This window comes from Ylistrum balloti, unplaced genomic scaffold (genome assembly GCF_031769215.1).
Source record: "Ylistrum balloti isolate Yb309-2 unplaced genomic scaffold, AGI_CSIRO_Ybal_v1 Utg370102, whole genome shotgun sequence".
NCBI classification, from domain to species: domain Eukaryota; kingdom Metazoa; phylum Mollusca; class Bivalvia; order Pectinida; family Pectinidae; genus Ylistrum; species Ylistrum balloti.
The window spans coordinates 876,394-893,582 of record NW_026782128.1 but is presented as its reverse complement, the minus strand read 5'-3'; the positions used below and the strand labels follow the sequence as shown (position 1 = coordinate 893,582).

General features: G+C 33.7%; 2 protein-coding genes across 2 annotated transcripts in view; one reads left to right on the top strand and one right to left on the bottom strand.

Moving 5' to 3' along the window:
• The window catches only part of LOC132550051 (chromatin remodeling regulator CECR2-like), a gene marked incomplete at its 3' end in the record, with an annotated part of 34,397 nt that extends 20,127 nt beyond the window's left edge, over positions 1 to 14,270 (bottom strand). The window contains exons 1-4 of the mRNA XM_060214049.1: positions 14,096 to 14,270; positions 13,260 to 13,396; positions 11,909 to 12,346; positions 11,212 to 11,593 (exon numbers count right to left, since the gene is read on the bottom strand). Of these exons, the coding sequence (XP_060070032.1) occupies positions 11,212 to 11,593; positions 11,909 to 12,346; positions 13,260 to 13,396; positions 14,096 to 14,242 (1,104 nt within the window). The remainder of the gene's footprint in view (positions 1 to 11,211; positions 11,594 to 11,908; positions 12,347 to 13,259; positions 13,397 to 14,095) is intronic.
• On the top strand, positions 4,565 to 7,895 carry LOC132550036 (uncharacterized). The gene is made up of 2 exons (XM_060214032.1): positions 4,565 to 4,848; positions 7,148 to 7,895. Exons 1-2 carry the CDS (start codon positions 4,565 to 4,567, stop codon positions 7,893 to 7,895), a joined length of 1,032 nt encoding a protein of 343 aa, XP_060070015.1.
• Positions 14,271 to 17,189: the final 2,919 nt, after the last annotated feature.

Below are 17,189 nucleotides of genomic sequence, written 5' to 3'. Positions count from 1 at the left end.
TTGATGAAATATGCTCAGAAAAACTAACCAATTTCAATTAGTTTGATTATACCTGAATATACAGTTTTTCTTGTTTGATATTTATATGAATTCTATTATCATTGTAACTAAGTTTTTCTAAACTTTTATTTTGTTGAAGAAACTGGTGTCTGATATTCGTCCATTAGAATATGTCTAAAACAATCCCAATTGACTGTCTGATAGTAACAAAAATGTTCCTGATGGTAACAAACTCAAACTACTTTGTATCCATGTTACCAAATGGTTAAGTCCCAAGGTCACACAAAGTAAATGAAATTAAAATGGTAACTACACCAGACGGAAATTTAACTCTTAAAGTTGAGAAATGAAGAAGAGGTTGGAGTTGCTTGACAAAGAAAAAATTGACCAACTCTATCATACAAATTGTGATGTAATGAAGAAACAATACCAAAAGTTTGATAAAAGTTTGTAACTTCAATAGTACAAGTCAACTTGTTGGACTCCTATGGTAAGGTGGGAAAACCAGACCATTTACACAAATACAAAACTCGCTGAGTATGCATTTCTAGCACATTGTGTCCTTTAATTCAACATTCATCACAAATCACTCGTTTGACAAAAAAAAAAGAAAGAAAAAAAAACAACTTGATGACGTCTAACACAATTGATGTTAATCGGATAACTTCCAACAAAATCACAAGGTACTCTGTTCAGATCACAAGACTACAAACTGAAGTATGCCAAGTTAATTTAGATTTTTCAATGGTAAAAGGTAGATGGATAAGGGAGAAAATGATCTGTCTTTCTGTCTCCAGATCGGGTAGAACATAAAAGTAGGTTTGCTAATAGATGGATGCTGACTGAGGTTTGTCTGAAATCTACCCTCGTCCCAGACAGATCATATTGTGGACCTCCATGGGAGACTACCACTACAATGACCGTCAAACCATACCAGACAACACTTAATTATAAAGTCTGAGAAAATGTTACTGTATGGAGAATTTACACTTTAAATTCAGGGTTGGTATGTCTAAAGATTGTCAATTCACAAATCACTTTATTCTAATTCTCTTGTTTGCTATAGTCTGAGAATCTACTCACTAAGCAATTTCTAAATGACAGGTAAAAAACTAAACAAGAATATCCATGAAACTGATGAATGCTCCCTGAAAATGACTTTATTGGACACAAAATTTTAACAAAGCACCATAATTCTGTAATTAAGTGTTTGCAGGCCTTGATTTTGGTATAATGCACATTTTCTTAATATGCCAAGTTTCTACCAAGTTTCATGATCCTACTTTAATGCAAGCAAAATTTTAACAAAGGGCAATAACTGTGTAAGTAGGGGTCATAGGCCCGGATTTTGCTTCACTACATCCTAGAGCAAATGCAGGCAAAGTATTGCTCTATACACAAAATTTTAAGGGTAATAATTTTATTATTAACTGGTTGCAGGTCCTAACATTGGCACATTTCACTATGTCTTTATATGATCTATGAATACACCAAGTTTCATTATCCTACCTCAAATGCAATCAAAGTTATGCCCTGGACAATATATTTTCACCAAAGGACAATTCAGGGGTCAATGACTCTGAATTTGGTACACTGCACATTTTCTTAGTATGATCAATGTTTCCAACATGTTTCATTATCCTAGTTAAACGGAAGTACCGGGGGTAATTTAAAGTTTTGTTCTAGACACAAAAAGGGCAATAACTCTGTAATTAAGGGGCTGCAGGTCCTGAATTTGGTACAATGCACATGGTCTGAGTATGATCAATGTATTACATTAAGTTTTGTTATCTTATTATAAATGCAAGCAAAGTCATGCTCTAGACAAAAGATTTTAACATAAGGCAATAACTCTGTAATTAAGGAGTCAAGGGCCCTGAATTTGGTACATTGCACATTCCCTAAGTATGACCGATGTAACTGTGTGTAAATTATGCTCCGGACATGAAAGGACGGACAGACACGGCGGTGACTAAAGGCTCCCCTGAAAATTTACAGACACCACATAAAAATATTGAACCATAGGCTACAACAGTATTTTCCTCCAAGACTATCAGAAAACCAAACATTGGGAAATTATCCCCAGCATTCAGCAAATACAGAGGCTAGAGTCACAAATTCATCAGAATATCACAGTCACCCATATATAAAAAAATTCTGAAAGAATTTATTGTCTATGCACAATTTCTTTTCTTGATACTATTCATGATGGCAAACATCTTTCTTATTGAGGTAGATAATTGACATTGATATTGGCGAAACTTATTTTATCGATAGTCTCAAATGTATCATCAGAATTGGAAAGTGGAGAGAACAATGATGATAATCTTTGTGACAAATTCCAATTCAGTTATCTCTGTGAGTTTGTTGGTTAAAGTCAGGATGTCAATGTAAAAATGATCACTATTACAGTAAATGATATTATCAACTGAGGAATCAACTGCAGTTATAGTATACTAACTAATTAATATCATGTCACATGGTATTCAGCTCCTACATTTACTGGATAATCATTTGCAAGAAACATACTGACACCTCTGGTTGAGTGTCCTGTCATGATCCCTTGTTGTTGTCTCTACACGATGTCCATGGTTTTACCAATCTACTTCAGTGAACAAGTAAATACCTTAACCATTCAGAGAATGACATGAGACATTTTGGGCAAGAATAATTAATTTCATTTTGTTGTAATAACCAAAATTCATGATCTATAATCTCCAGTATAAAACGAAGCACATTATCTCCTATATTTGTGTCAACATAATTCTTGTGAAACATATTTTTAAGCACTTCAGTATGAGAGATATGCAGTCAGCAAGGCAAACTCAAATCCAAATTCTTACCTAAAACTCCTATAAAATACCAGACAACTGCATGACAACATAATCCGCTTCACTTTTTCTTCCCAAATTGAAATTACTTTTTTTTAAATGAAATGAAATAATTGTTAAATGAAATTTAATTGATATGAATTAAAAATAAATTACATTTACTTTTAAAGCTATTATTAGTGAAACTGCAATCTAATTAAATTCTACAAAGATTAAAAGAATACTTTTATTCAAGATCAACAATGAGGATTTAATAAGAAACTCGAATAATGACACAAGCACAGATGGACAATCTTTAAGGTTAAATAAAAACACACCACTAAACCATTTTACCCAACTTGACCTTTAACACAGGTAAAATCCTCAAAACAGGATGTATAGGATGTATTTAAATTCAATCAAAATGGTCTGCCCATAAACCTATTAATCTGACAAATAAGAACAGGATAACATAGTCAGAAGTCATTTGGTTACTAGGCCATAAAAAGCATGTGAATCACAGATGTTGTACAGTACATGCTGGTGAATCAGGCTAGACAAGCATGCTTCCACTCCGAAGAAACACTCAGGAGTCAATTAAGACCTAATCGTGTGAGTAATTACTTCCATCAGAGTGGGCAGGACCTATACCTGCAAGTCCTATTGGGTAGCTACAAGTGTCAGTTTAACACTGACCACTGTTGGTTCTAATCCATCACACCCAATGACCAGTGACCAGAACGGACACCTGTGGACAAGCCACTGATAGAGTAGAGTTTTCGTGTCAGAGCTACCATACAGGAGTTCACACCTTCAGCAGCACACAACGTCTCTATACCACAAACACTGTTTGACTTATAACAGTTCATTAACATTCCAAATACCCGCCCTTTAACAGCATCAAATTCATTGGTTTGTTGACTGTGAACTCTCCGAGGGAATATATGCAGTAGCATTTAATATAGTGTGTGATAGTCACTACCGCAAAGAAGAATTCTGAGATAACCCTGTGTTGACAATTAGAAGATGTGTATCATACAGAGCTAAGCCAACCCAAGGTAAAACATGTGATAGCATTGGGAATTAGTACTTCACAACATTGTATGGTGGTTGGATATCAGTACAACTGACCTGTCACACTACACTAAGTGTATATATATGGACTTTTTTTGTGCTGAACTTCAAGCACTTCAGTGATTCAGACCACACAGAACCAGAACTGTGAACAAGACCCACTGAAAAGGATCACTACCAAGTAGTGAACACAGAGTAACAGAACTGAACCAGATCTAGTTAAATTTGAACAAAGACCAGTGTTCTATGAATGATATTGAATATAAAGTGTAGTAGAAATATTGAGAACCACTGTCGGTTGCTACTAAATCAGAAATATTTATCTTCTGACATCTGGATATGAAGTCGTGAAACTCTTTTCCCGTTGTACAAGGGATTTAGCCAGACTTTTGATATCCCACCCCATATAAAGGACAGGGCTATAGTAATCCATGTGATAGGAACTCCAGGGACCTGTCGCCACATTCCTGGTGTTGACAGGGTGACACCCGATATCATCTCCCCCCACCACCATAGTAATTATTCTGTCCCATGGAGCTTATAAATATCTACATGTGTAGGGAGAGTTCCCAGTAGATCAGCCACAGCCAGGTCTCCAGTCCCTGGAGGACTATAGGAAGGAGAGGTGGGAGTAATCTGTCTGACACCCTGCTACTCTACCCATATACACCTATCTAACAATGCAGACGGTTAGACTACAGCAGTCTCTGTTTCTCTATTTGTTATGTGGATATTGTGTTTTATCAGTGAGTCGTGCAAATCCGCACCATCGTCACAAACATGACATTAGGGAGAAGGATGGAGAGGACACTAAGCCACAAATTCTGGGTTCTAGTTGTGATAACAGTTTTGACAGCCATTTAGACAAGTGTTTGGAGCCATTCTCTAGGAAGGCCCATATATATACAACCACACACCCGCAGAACCCTATAGTGAAGGAAATCTTTGTTAAACATGTGTGCAGGTATGTATCCTAAAGGCATTTGACATTAACCTTTTTCCTACACTGATAAATCACTATTTTAGGAAGAAATGTCATCTGTTTCAGTTTTATGTAGCAAATAAAATATAGTGAAATCTGTTTTGCCAAGGAATAAGAAACTGTTTGTTTTCTCCTTAGATTAAAACTAAAGCAAATTCTTGTGAGCTAATCTATCTTCCTAAACATCAAAACACAATTTATGAATGTGTATCTGAATCAAATGAAAACTAAATAAGACAATAGGTATGCAGGTCATGTACCTGTAATATGTAATATGTGCACAATTTAAACAACATACGAAACATTTCCATACTTTTATACTGAAACTTGTTCCCTTTCTATATTATTCTATCATTCAGTTTTGAAAATTCCACAAAGATATGTCATGTACGTGCTATGATTTCCTGGTTCTATAGTCTATTTTGCCCCTCGACCTTCCCTAGTTTTGTATCGATCCGGCATGTTTTAGCATTTCCCAGCACCCTGAAACAACCTTATAATCTTAATGTCAGACCTTTCCTTTAAATCTGCACTCAGTCCAAGTATTCAAAATATTTCTAATATCTAGGTTAAGTTAAGAAAATGGAATAAAAAACCTTTAACCCAATAGGAAAGTAGAACAATATATCTATTGTTTAATATCATTTAAATACAAAAGAAATGAGCATACATGTGAATCAGTGCATCCAGCTATATTTCCCCCTCAACCCCCACCCCCAGACTTGATGGTTAATTTCCTTCGTCAATTTGGCAAAACAGTAACAGAATCTGGACAGCTAGTACTAGGTATTGAGCACCTGCAGCAAATGTTTACCAATTACAAGACATGTTGTCTTGATAGGTTCATCAGCAGTATAGTGTAAGTATTTATAATTGTCTGACGAAGGGTCCCCACTATAGCATACTACGTAATAGGTGTATTCTTGGGAGATTACCTCATAGACACTAAACAGCATTCATGTGTTAATTGATCAATATTTAATGAATCTATAATTAGAAATGAGGAAATGTGTTCAATACTAGGCAATCAATATCTAGGAGATCATATGGCTACTGGCTTGAAGCCATCTGCTGTGTGGATGTCATAGTGAATAGGACCATTTCATAATCATCATATAGACAATTATCTATTATTTATATCCATGACAAGGATAATGGTAAACGTGTTTGCCATAAAGATACGATCAACATAAGTTAGGCCAGAAAAAAAGTTGTTTTATCATTATTATTATTATGGTAATGTAATTTTGTAAGAAATGTTGACTGACTACAGAAGCCATTATTGATCATGTGTTACATTTATATATAGTTCTTATCTCACACAGAGCCAAAAACAAAAAAATTAAATTAATCTGTTAATGAATTCAACTTTGTAGAGTTCAACTTGATAGCAAAATCAAAATTTTTACAAACAGTACTAACTTTTCCTCAAAAACAATACTTAGAGGATATGTACCCTTGACACATTATAATCTTGTCTTTTGAAACAAAAATTCAATGAAGAAAATGATTCATTATAATCATACGATGCTGATCACCATATTTCAAACCTGTACCTGGTTTTATGTCAATAATTATCAAAAGAAACTCTGTCAACTGCTTCTTGAAAGTAGGTTTAAGGTTATGGAAATGATGAGTTTTACCTTTATGAGACTAAACATATAAAGTAGATGATATCCGGTGCAATAAATAATAAACCAGAAGGAGTCATGCTATCACAATACATAATGTATAATTGATCTGATACTCTGCACTTACACTGATGTCATATAATAACATGTCATGTTAACCTACACCCAACAAATACAAAGAAATATAAGTATGAAAGTACATCTTTTGTTTACACTATATCTAACATATCAATGTGTCTTTTTATCATACTGAAAACTGACATAATAATTGACATTTGTTGAACATAATTCTTTTAGCTTTTTTCTAACAATGTGTGGGAATTTGTATTTTTAATCTGGAGCCTTCATTTTAATTTTTTTTTATATATATTTTTATGTATAGCTGAACCTTCTTTTCAGCTTTTTGCTGGCATTTTGTCAGAAATTAGCTTTTTAATCTTGATCCATCAATATTCATTACTTTGATTATTGTTGTTGACGATTCATTTCCTGCTTGGTTTTACTACTGTCTGATGTATTATTGTAGTTTTCCAAAAATATGTCAGCTAGCAATGTGCCTGTTTGTGCTTTTGTAATGTTTAGGTTGTATGTCAATGAAAATTCCTTAAATACTTGAAATAATTTTTCATTTTTTGTTGTTTTTTTTTCAGACGATACAAGAAGATGTTGCACTGTATCCATTTAGTGCTAACAAACTGTCAAACAGTGACAAATATTGAGATTGTCCAGCAAAAACTTGACAAAAGACTCTGGATAGTTGATGTGAACAAAATGTGTAATATTCAACCTGATCCCTCAACACAGAAGCATTCAGGTGGCACAAATACAAAGGGAGGTAACTCTAGGCATAAAGTGATACCTTCCTCTACATCTCTACGACCAGGTTCATCTGTGACCCAATCAGAAATAGAGTATTACAACATGAAGAGTCGTGATGCGGCTGATAAAATACCTCACTTACGAAACTATCAAGGTAAAAACAGAGAGAGCAGTGAAAGCATTCCAAATATCATTCCAAACCACAACAGAAAACAATTTCAACAATTTGGCACCAAGTTGGTGCGTCCGGACCAGCTGACTAGTCTGTCTAGACAAAACACACCCAGACTTGTTACATATATCAAATACAATGTGTTTCTAAATGGACAAAAGGAAGATTCTCAAGTGAAAGTTGATCACTTAGAATCCACTGATGTGGGTAGTATAGATTCAATATTAAAAGATGGACAACAGCCAGTGATGGTCCATCTTCTGTATATTGATACAAATAGCGAAACAGAGACAAAACAGTATTTGTCACTAGAGGACAGTCAGAGTGGAAGCTCTCCTTTAATTGGCAATCCTTTTATCATTTTATCCCTTATCTCAACTGTGATAACATTCATGCACAACTCATAAACCTCATAACCTCAGATCACTAATTCTCTCAAACCTGTCTACGGAGACCACTCAAGGGAGCAAGCAAAGAAAAAAAGGTCTTTATACACAGGTGGCCTTTATATAGAATTCCAATAAATATGAATTGCATTACATATGGGAACCAAAAGGTGGCCTTTATAGACAGGTGGCATTTGTTTAAAGGTGGCCATTACGACAGGTATGACAGTATTTTAAGTCACAACTGTATATCACAACTTTGTTTTTATCAAGCCTCGTAGACAAGAATATACAATGTTTTAGGATGGAAATACCACAATGAAATGTTTCTTGAAAGCTTTCTCTATTCATCCTCCAAAATGCTGAGGCCAGTACATGACCTGACTCAATGTCAGGTGGTGGGTTTATTACAGGACAATGTAGCAGTTCGAAGAAACAATTAGTGGGTTCATTACAGGACATAGGCTTTTTTGAGGTACCATATAAACAATGTTGTTTTACAAAATGAATGGAAATTTTTACTGGTTGTACGTCTCATTTGAACCAATTATTGTTAAAAGTTCCATTTGTCTGGATTATTTTTTTTTCCTCTCTTATTTCCAGTAAATATATTTTTCTATGTAAAATACAATCTGAAAAGTGTGAAATTTCTTTAAAATAAAAAAACACTTTTGGAATTGTCCAAACTATCTAACTTAATGATAGGGATGAAACAAATGCATATTCTATAACTTCTTCATATCTTATGATAATTTCCAAATCATTCAAAACCTGAAAACTTCAATTGCATGAAGATGAAAATAGCATCTTTTCTACCCAACTTTTAATTATTTTTTTTTCTTTAAAGAATAAGTTTTTATTGTCCAAATGAAACAAAGTAAAGACAGGAAGGGAGACAACCAAATGCTGATATTGATGGAAATTGATTAATAACATTGTATTTCATTTCTAACAAATAAATACATAACTTAAACATCATTTCCAATACCTACATATAATGAATTGCCATATATAGTTGATTAAAGCATATGTTCCCTTATATAAATTACTTTTCATAAATTATTTTTTGAAAATGTAACAACAAGAAAAACATGACATTTAAAATCGTTGTGTTTCTTACATTAAGTTCTATCAAAATATCAAGTCAATCTAATCCTAAGTAAAAACCAAATCTAGGTACTGAGGCTGAGCAAAGGAGATTTTATACAATCACTTCTCAAACATCATTTAATTCCTCATAATGTGTCATAACCCTGTGTTGGAGGTTAAAATATCAGCAGTCAATATCTTACATATGTAAAATATACAGTGAAAGTTACTATAGTTTCTCAAAGCAAGTGAAATTGAAAGGATCATCTTACATAAAGTACCAACTGAGGGATTAAGTGTTCAATGAAGATACATTATTAAGAGATCCTGACATCAGAAAGAAGTGGGATGTATTGTATTACAAGTTTCAGCATCACAAAATTTTCTTTAAACTTGCTTTACTTTATTGTTTTTGTTGATTACAAAGTGTTGACATTTTCCAATAAGTATATGTGTTTTATGTTACTACAAAAACTGTTATAATTTTGTATAATTCAATGTTTTTATTATTTGCATTTAGGGCATAAAGTATATTTGAACTAAATAGGGCCCATTTCATTTTTGAAGTATAATTTCAAAATAAAGAAGAATTTTACCCAAATCTTAAACGCTTGTTTTTCTTATGTTATTTTTACCCTCAGGAAGGACAGCAGTGTATAGCAGCATATCGGATACCTGTACACTGTACCAGGTAAATGACAGTGCACTACATGTATGTATCTAATATACACCAACTTACTTTCATGTACAATTTACTGACATGAATTTTGTGAATGAGCCAAAGCTCAAAAACATACCTACTACGAATATCATTCTGTTGTATGTATTATCATATCTGACAATGTATCTATATGGGAACAGTAAAATAGATAAATTTACATTTTCTGACTATGTGGGTACTGGAAAATAGATCAATTTACATTTGTGTGGTTTTGTATCTATGTGGGTACTGGAAAATAGATAAATTTGCATTTTCTGACTTTTTATCTATGTGGGTACTGAAAAATAGAAAAATTTACATTTGTCTCCTGCCAGGCTGTAGTGATTCCTGTATTAGAAATCTGAAGAGATGCTGGCATTCAATTCCAACTAGGTTGAAAATATTGGTCACAGTGTCCAGCATTTCATATCCTATAGTATCATTCATTATAATTTATCTAGCTCCTAATTTGTTAAACTATCAAATTTTAGTAATTAATGTCAAGTCTAGAATCAAAACGTTATACAGATGATGGATCGAAATGGCTGGCAGAAAAGACAAACTTAATCATAACTATCCACTACATTCTTCAGGAAGCATAAATAAGCTAAAAGTGATATGATGACAGCAGAGTTAATCACAATACTGTTGTTAAGTTTGCATGGATATCATCACCCTCTAGACCTACAGACAGCAATATCCTCATATCATCTTGATCTCAACAAAATAGTTCAGTACAGCACAAAACAATTTGGTAGTATGGTTTTGAAAGATGTACTGGCAGCAAGTCATGGGGAGATAACTCCCACTACAACAAGTGCCTTGGCTCAGACATTCAATGATAATACCTGGAAAGGTAGGCATTATTGTTCCACAAATAGTCTATTTGTGATTAAAAAGCCAAACTTTATAAACTAATTCATAATGCAGAACTATTCTAACAAAGGGTCACCAATGATACTTCTGCAAAACTGTTTTTTCATTTCTTATGTTCAAATTAAAAATATTTTCCCTCGCCATTGGAAAGAAGTGATATATGACAAAAACAATTCAATGAATAGTATGTTTCCACATATCCATTTGGAAAGAAAATCTACTGTAAGGTGTAAAATCTCATACCAATTTTTGACAAGCACTTACAGATGATATCTGTTTCATACTGATATAGAAAATCAGCTTTAAAAATTGCATTTATCAAAATATAACATTTTATGCCAATATACAGTCACCTTCAAAACTTGAGACTTTTCCATAGATTAGTTAAATCCTCTATCAAGTGACTATATTAAAAGGTTTGACAAAAAAAAAAGCAAAAAAAAAAAACTGTTACATCAGCTTTTACCTGCCACAAAACAAGCAGAAAGTTAGGTTCTTTCCTCCAGATATATGATGACAACTGTGATCCTATAAATGTACACAAACATTTTGTTTCAATATGCAACTTTCAACTGAAGGACAGCATGTTAGTTACTATATGTTTACTAACTGCTGGTGACACACAATAACTATAAACACAGTAAGAACAAGCTACAATATAGTCAAACTTACCCTGGCTTCCATGATTTCAGGAATGGCAGGAAGGAAGTCCTGTGTGATACAGCGACAAAGGTCACGCTCACATTTGATCTTACTTTCCTTAAATGACTCTGCAAGGGCATCCCAGTCCTCAAAATTCTTACAGATAAGGTGCCATCTTGGGTTAACCTCGGGTAGAGGTAGGCCCAGGGAGGCCACAGGTTTATTACTGTTGTTTTCATTAGTGTTCCCTTCCAATTCTGTTTTCTCTTTCACATCATTGTTTCCTGTCTCCATTGCACTGTCTGGGTTTTCATTCTTCGGCTCTTGTTCTGTTTTAGTTGCAATGTCTTCTGAAATACTCTCCCTTGAATCATCGTCATCTTTCATCACAATATCTCCATCATGGTTTTGGCTATTATAATAATACAAGATGGAGAGGAATTTAATGAAATTGTGATATCTTTTTCACTTCAATAATAAACACCTATGAGTACATTAAAAACCCAAATATATGAATGTTTAAAAGTGTATAATTGTCAAAAGATCAATACATAGTACTTTTATATATCTACAGGTGACACTACTCATATAAAACCTGTTTAACTAGTGATGGTTTTACTTTTGTGTTACCTTTATCATCCTTACAAAACAATCAGCCAAAACTATATTATTTTTTACCAATTGTAATTAAGATGATATATTGAAATCAATAAACAGCTTCCATTACCTTTCAGACTCTTCTTTAACGTCTTGTTCTTCTGCTTTAATTTCACATTTGTCACCATCTTCTTCTTTTTCACCTTTCATGTCCAATCTATTTTCACTTTCTTCTGCTACATCCTCTTCCTCTTTAATCTCTTTCTTGGTTTCATCAGTCTCTTTAACATCTTTTGTCTCATTTACATCCTCTGTCTTCATCTCTTCCTCTTCATCTTCCTCATCTTCATTGCTATCTTCTCCTTCTCCCTCTTCCTCGTCCTCAAAATTCTGTTCCTCAAGAGCCCTGAGTCGACTGCTAACCCGGGTAGAGGTACGAGAAGATGTGCGTGTAGCCTGCTTTGTTTCTTGCTTTGTTTTAGTCTTTGCTGTTCTGCCACTTTTTCTTCCACGCTTTTTACTTTTGCCCTTTGTTTTTTTATCTTTTTCCTTCGTCTTTTTTCTAACTCTGGAATAATATATATACCATATATATAAGACTAAGACAGCAGGACAGGGCGTTGGTTTTCTATGCCACTTAAAACAACAATAAAAGTATCATAGTTCCCATATAAGACAAAATATTTTGCACTATGTCAGCTACCAGCACAGTAGACAAAATAATATACTGATTGGAACTTTTTTTCAGGAGTTGTGTCTCTTCTTTTCTGATTTAAATTGTTAAAATGCAGTTATTTATTTAGTGGAATTGATATGCTTTAAGAAATTACTTTATAACTGAATATCTAGAAAAACTCCTTACAGAAATTTTAAAGTAATTAAATTTAGTTATATATACAAATATTTCCAGAAATATAATTTGAATAACAATTCAGCTTGATGTCACCCTTACATCTATATTAGTCATGTACTTTTTTTTTATTATTTGTCCATAACTGACTATTGAACCAGCACTGCAAAAAGTACACATCAATATATTTCAAAATACACAAGATAGAAATGCAATGTAATAGCAAAATAAGCAAAATAAGCAATTACCTAAAAGTTATCATAGAACGGAAATGAGTGGGAGTTAAATGCTTGAATTTCAAAGTATAATCATCTCTTTGTTAATTTCCATATATTACTGCCCAAAGACTTACACAAGGTAACAAAAGTTGTCTCCCTTCTCCACAACCAAAACACACAATTCTAGTATTTCTTCAGGAATTTTTCAACAAGTATTGCTTATTTTAAAATCACTTTTAATTTGAAGTGGTCATCTTTGTACTGAATCAATTGAACAATTTCACTTTCAAGTTTTCTTTCACAATAAATATCCAAAAACATGGTGGGAATTCTTCTTAATTTTCCCTGGGATGAGAGTATATTTTGACGTCTGTACAGGTACATTAAGATGATTGATGACTGCTTTAACTTACTTTTTTTCCTTGATTGGTTCCTCTATAACAGGTTCTGCATCTTCCTTGTAAAGTCGACTGCCATAGAAATACCAGTACGTGGCTCCAGTGCTGTCTTTACCTAAAGCCTCGACACGCATGTTATCTCCCTCAAACCCCTGTAACATGAATACAGTACTATAAAAAAAAACATCCACATTCATTTTGCTTCACTCTACAAACTGACTGTGATATCTAGGTAATTTCTTCACCTACATCTTATACAAGTACCAAACATTAAGGAATTTTTCACTTTTTTCAAAATCATCAGCCACTGCACAAAGTGATTAAAATATGACATTCAACTGCATCTTATTAGAAAATTTTATCTTATACACTACATTTGCTTAGAAAATTAAGTCTTAAACTACACACAGAATCCAATTCAATTTTCAGCAAACTTTTGTTAATGTCTATTTCTGACAACTTCAAAATCCAAACAGTGTATGATTAAGTAAGATTACTATGGTATTGTACTAGCTACAACTATGGTATGACAGTAGGCGAAAACAAGAACAAAATCTGATGACAAGTTCTCAATATATGATCATGATTCTTAACAGGTTGCGACATAAAAAGAAACAAAATGACAAACATGTGCAATACTTTGTATCTCTGTGTAAAACGAGGAAGCATAAAAACCAAGACTGTTGCAAATGGCTATTCTGACTTTCAATTGCAGTTTTCACTTAAAAAAAAAAAACCCATTTCTCTAAGCATTATATAAAATAAAATTAACAAGAACAGCAAGATTTGGGTGATATAGGGAAAGTGAAGACATTTCGATTTAGTCATATACATTGATATCTAGATTCTACCTTCAACTGGTCCATGACATCAAGAGAATCTAGTCTGGAATCACACAGATGCTGCAGGATCTCCACTTTCTGTCGTAAACCTATGTCCCTGAATCTTCTCCCTTCTAGAGGATTCTCTATCTTGAGCTCTACTGCCAATCCTTTCATTATATCATTCAGATAGATTTCAAAATTGTAGGGCCTGAAAATTAAAAAAGAAATATGAAGTTGAAGCATTATATGTCCAGCTCTTAAGAATATCTTATAAAAAGATTAAAATATAAATCTGTATATGATTTAATTAATTTTATTTTCCTTTCCTAGAACCTCTACACAAATTTTGATTCTGATACATCTATTCCCATCATTATGATTTCAATGCAATATCGAAGTATAAATAAAGGGGTAGTTATGTGATAGGTGTTATTACACTGATGACAGGGTAGTTATGTGATAGGTGTTATTACACTGATGACAGGGTAGTTATGTAATGGGTGTTATTACACTGATGACAGGGTAGTTATGTAATGGGTGTTATTACACTGATAACAGGGTAGTTATGTGATAGGTGTTATTACACTGATGACAGGGTAGTTATGTAATGGGTGTTATTACACTGATGACAGGGTAGTTATGTGATAGGTGTTATTACACTGATAACAAGGTTGTTATGTGATAGGTGTTATTGCACTGATGGCAGGGTAGTTATGTGATAGGTGTTATTACACTGATAACAAGGTTGTTATGTGATAGGTGTTATTGCACTGATGGCAGGGTAGTTATGTGATAGGTGTTATTGCACTGATGGCAGGGTAGTTATGTGATAGGTACTATTACACTGATAACAGGGTAGTTATGTGATAGGTGTTATTGCACTGATAACAGGGTAGTTACATGATAGGTGTTATTGCACTGATGGCAGGGTAGTTATGTGATAGGTACTATTACACTGATAACAGGGTAGTTATGTGATAGGTGTTATTGCACTGATAACAGGGTAGTTACATGATAGGTGTTATTGCACTGATGGCAGGGTAGTTATGTGATAGGTACTATTACACTGATAACAGGGTAGTTATGTAATGGGTGTTATTGCACTGATAACAGGGTAGTTATGTGATAGGTGTTATTACACTGATGACAGGGTAGTTATGTAATGGGTGTTATTGCACTGATAACAGGGTAGTTATGTGATAGGTACTATTACACTGATAACAGGGTAGTTATGTAATGGGTGTTATTGCACTGATAACAGGGTAGTTATGTGATAGGTGTTATTGCACTGATAACAGGGTAGTTATGTGATAGGTGTTATTACACTGATGACAGGGTAGTTATGTGATAGGTGTTATTACATTGTTAACAGGGTAGTTAAGTAATAGGTGTTATTGCACTGATGGCAGGGTAGTTATGTGATAGGTACTATTACACTGATAACAGGGTAGTTATGTGATAGGTGTTATTACACTGATAATAGGGTAGTTATGTGATAGGTGTTATTGCACTGATAACAGGGTAGTTATGTGATAGGTGTTATTACACTGTAACAAGGTTGTTATGTGATAGGTGTTATTACACTGATAACAGGGTAGAAAAGTAATAGGTGTTATTACACTGAAAACAAGGTAGTTATGTAAGAGATGTTATTACACTGATAACAGGGTAGTTAGGTAATAGGTGTTATTACACTGATAACAGGGTAGTTAAGTAATAGGTGTTATAATACTGATAACAAGGTTGTTATGTAATAGGTGTTATTACATTGATAACATGGTAATTATATAATAGGTGTTATTACACTGATAACAAGGTTGTTATGTAATGGATGTTATTACACTGATAACAGGGTAGTTAGGTAATAGGTGTTATTACACTGATAACAGGGTAGTTATGTAATGGGTGTTATTACAGTGATAACATGGTAGTTATGTGATAGGTGTTATTACACTGATAACAGGGTAGTTATGTAAGAGGTGTTATTACACTGATAACAGGGTAGTTATGTGATAGGTGTTATAATATTGATAACAAGGTTGCTATGTAATAGGTGTTATTACATTGATAACAGGGTAGTTATGTGATAGGTGTTATTACACTGATAACAGGGCAGTTAAGTAATAGGTACTATTACACTGATAACAGGGTAGTTATGTAATAGGTGTTATTACACTGATAACAGGGTAGTTATGTGATAGGTGTTATTACACTGATAACAGGGTAGTTATGTAAGAGGTGTTATTACACTGATAACAGGGTAGTTATGTGATAGGTACTATTACACTGATAACAGGGTAGTTATGTAAGAGGTGTTATTACACTGATAACAGGGTACTTATGTGATAGGTGTTATAATATTGATAACAAGGTTGCTATGTAATAGGTGTTATTACATTGATAACAGGGTAGTTATATAATAGGTGTTATTACACTGATAACAGGGTAGTTAAGTAATAGGTACTATTACACTGATAACAGGGTAGTTAGGTAATATTTGTTATTATACTGATAACAGGGTAGTTAGGTAATAGGTGTTATTACATCGATAACAGGGTAGTTAAGTAATAGGTACTATTACACTGATAACAGGGTAGTTAGGTAATATGTGTTATTATACTGATAACAGGGTAGTTAGGTAATAGGTGTTATAATACTGATAACAGTGTAGTTAAGTAATAGGTGTTATTATACTGATAACAGGGTAGTTAGGTAATAAGTGTTATCATACTGATAATAAGGTTGTTATGTGATAGGTGTTATTACACTGATAACAAGGTAGTTACATAATGGATGTTATTACACTGATAATTGGGTAGTTAAGTGATAGGTATTATTACAATGATGACAGGGTAGTTTTGTGTAACCCTGGTAAAACACTAGCCACTTCTGTTACATTGGCACCCATGTAGGGACCCGGGAATAGTACTTAGCCATGCCCCACCAGCATTGCTGTAACCCTTGAAAACTTGAGGACTCGTTATTTCCTGGAGGGGGAGTATGTAACCCTGGTTAAATACTAGCCGCAATATACCACTCGGTTAGAGAGAAATTCTCTTTAGCTTGATTGGTTGAGTGTCAGACTAGTAAGCCAGGGGTCCCGGGTTCAATTCCTAGTGGA

Bases quoted from the DNA above. Each gene is read 5' to 3' on its own strand.
- LOC132550036 (XM_060214032.1), top strand. From the start codon at position 4,565: ATGCAGACGGTTAGACTACAGCAGTCTCTGTTTCTCTATTTGTTATGT. The intron at 4,849-7,147 runs GTATGTATCCTA...TTTTTTTTTCAG, and splicing joins TTTGTTAAACATGTGTGCAG to ACGATACAAGAAGATGTTGC.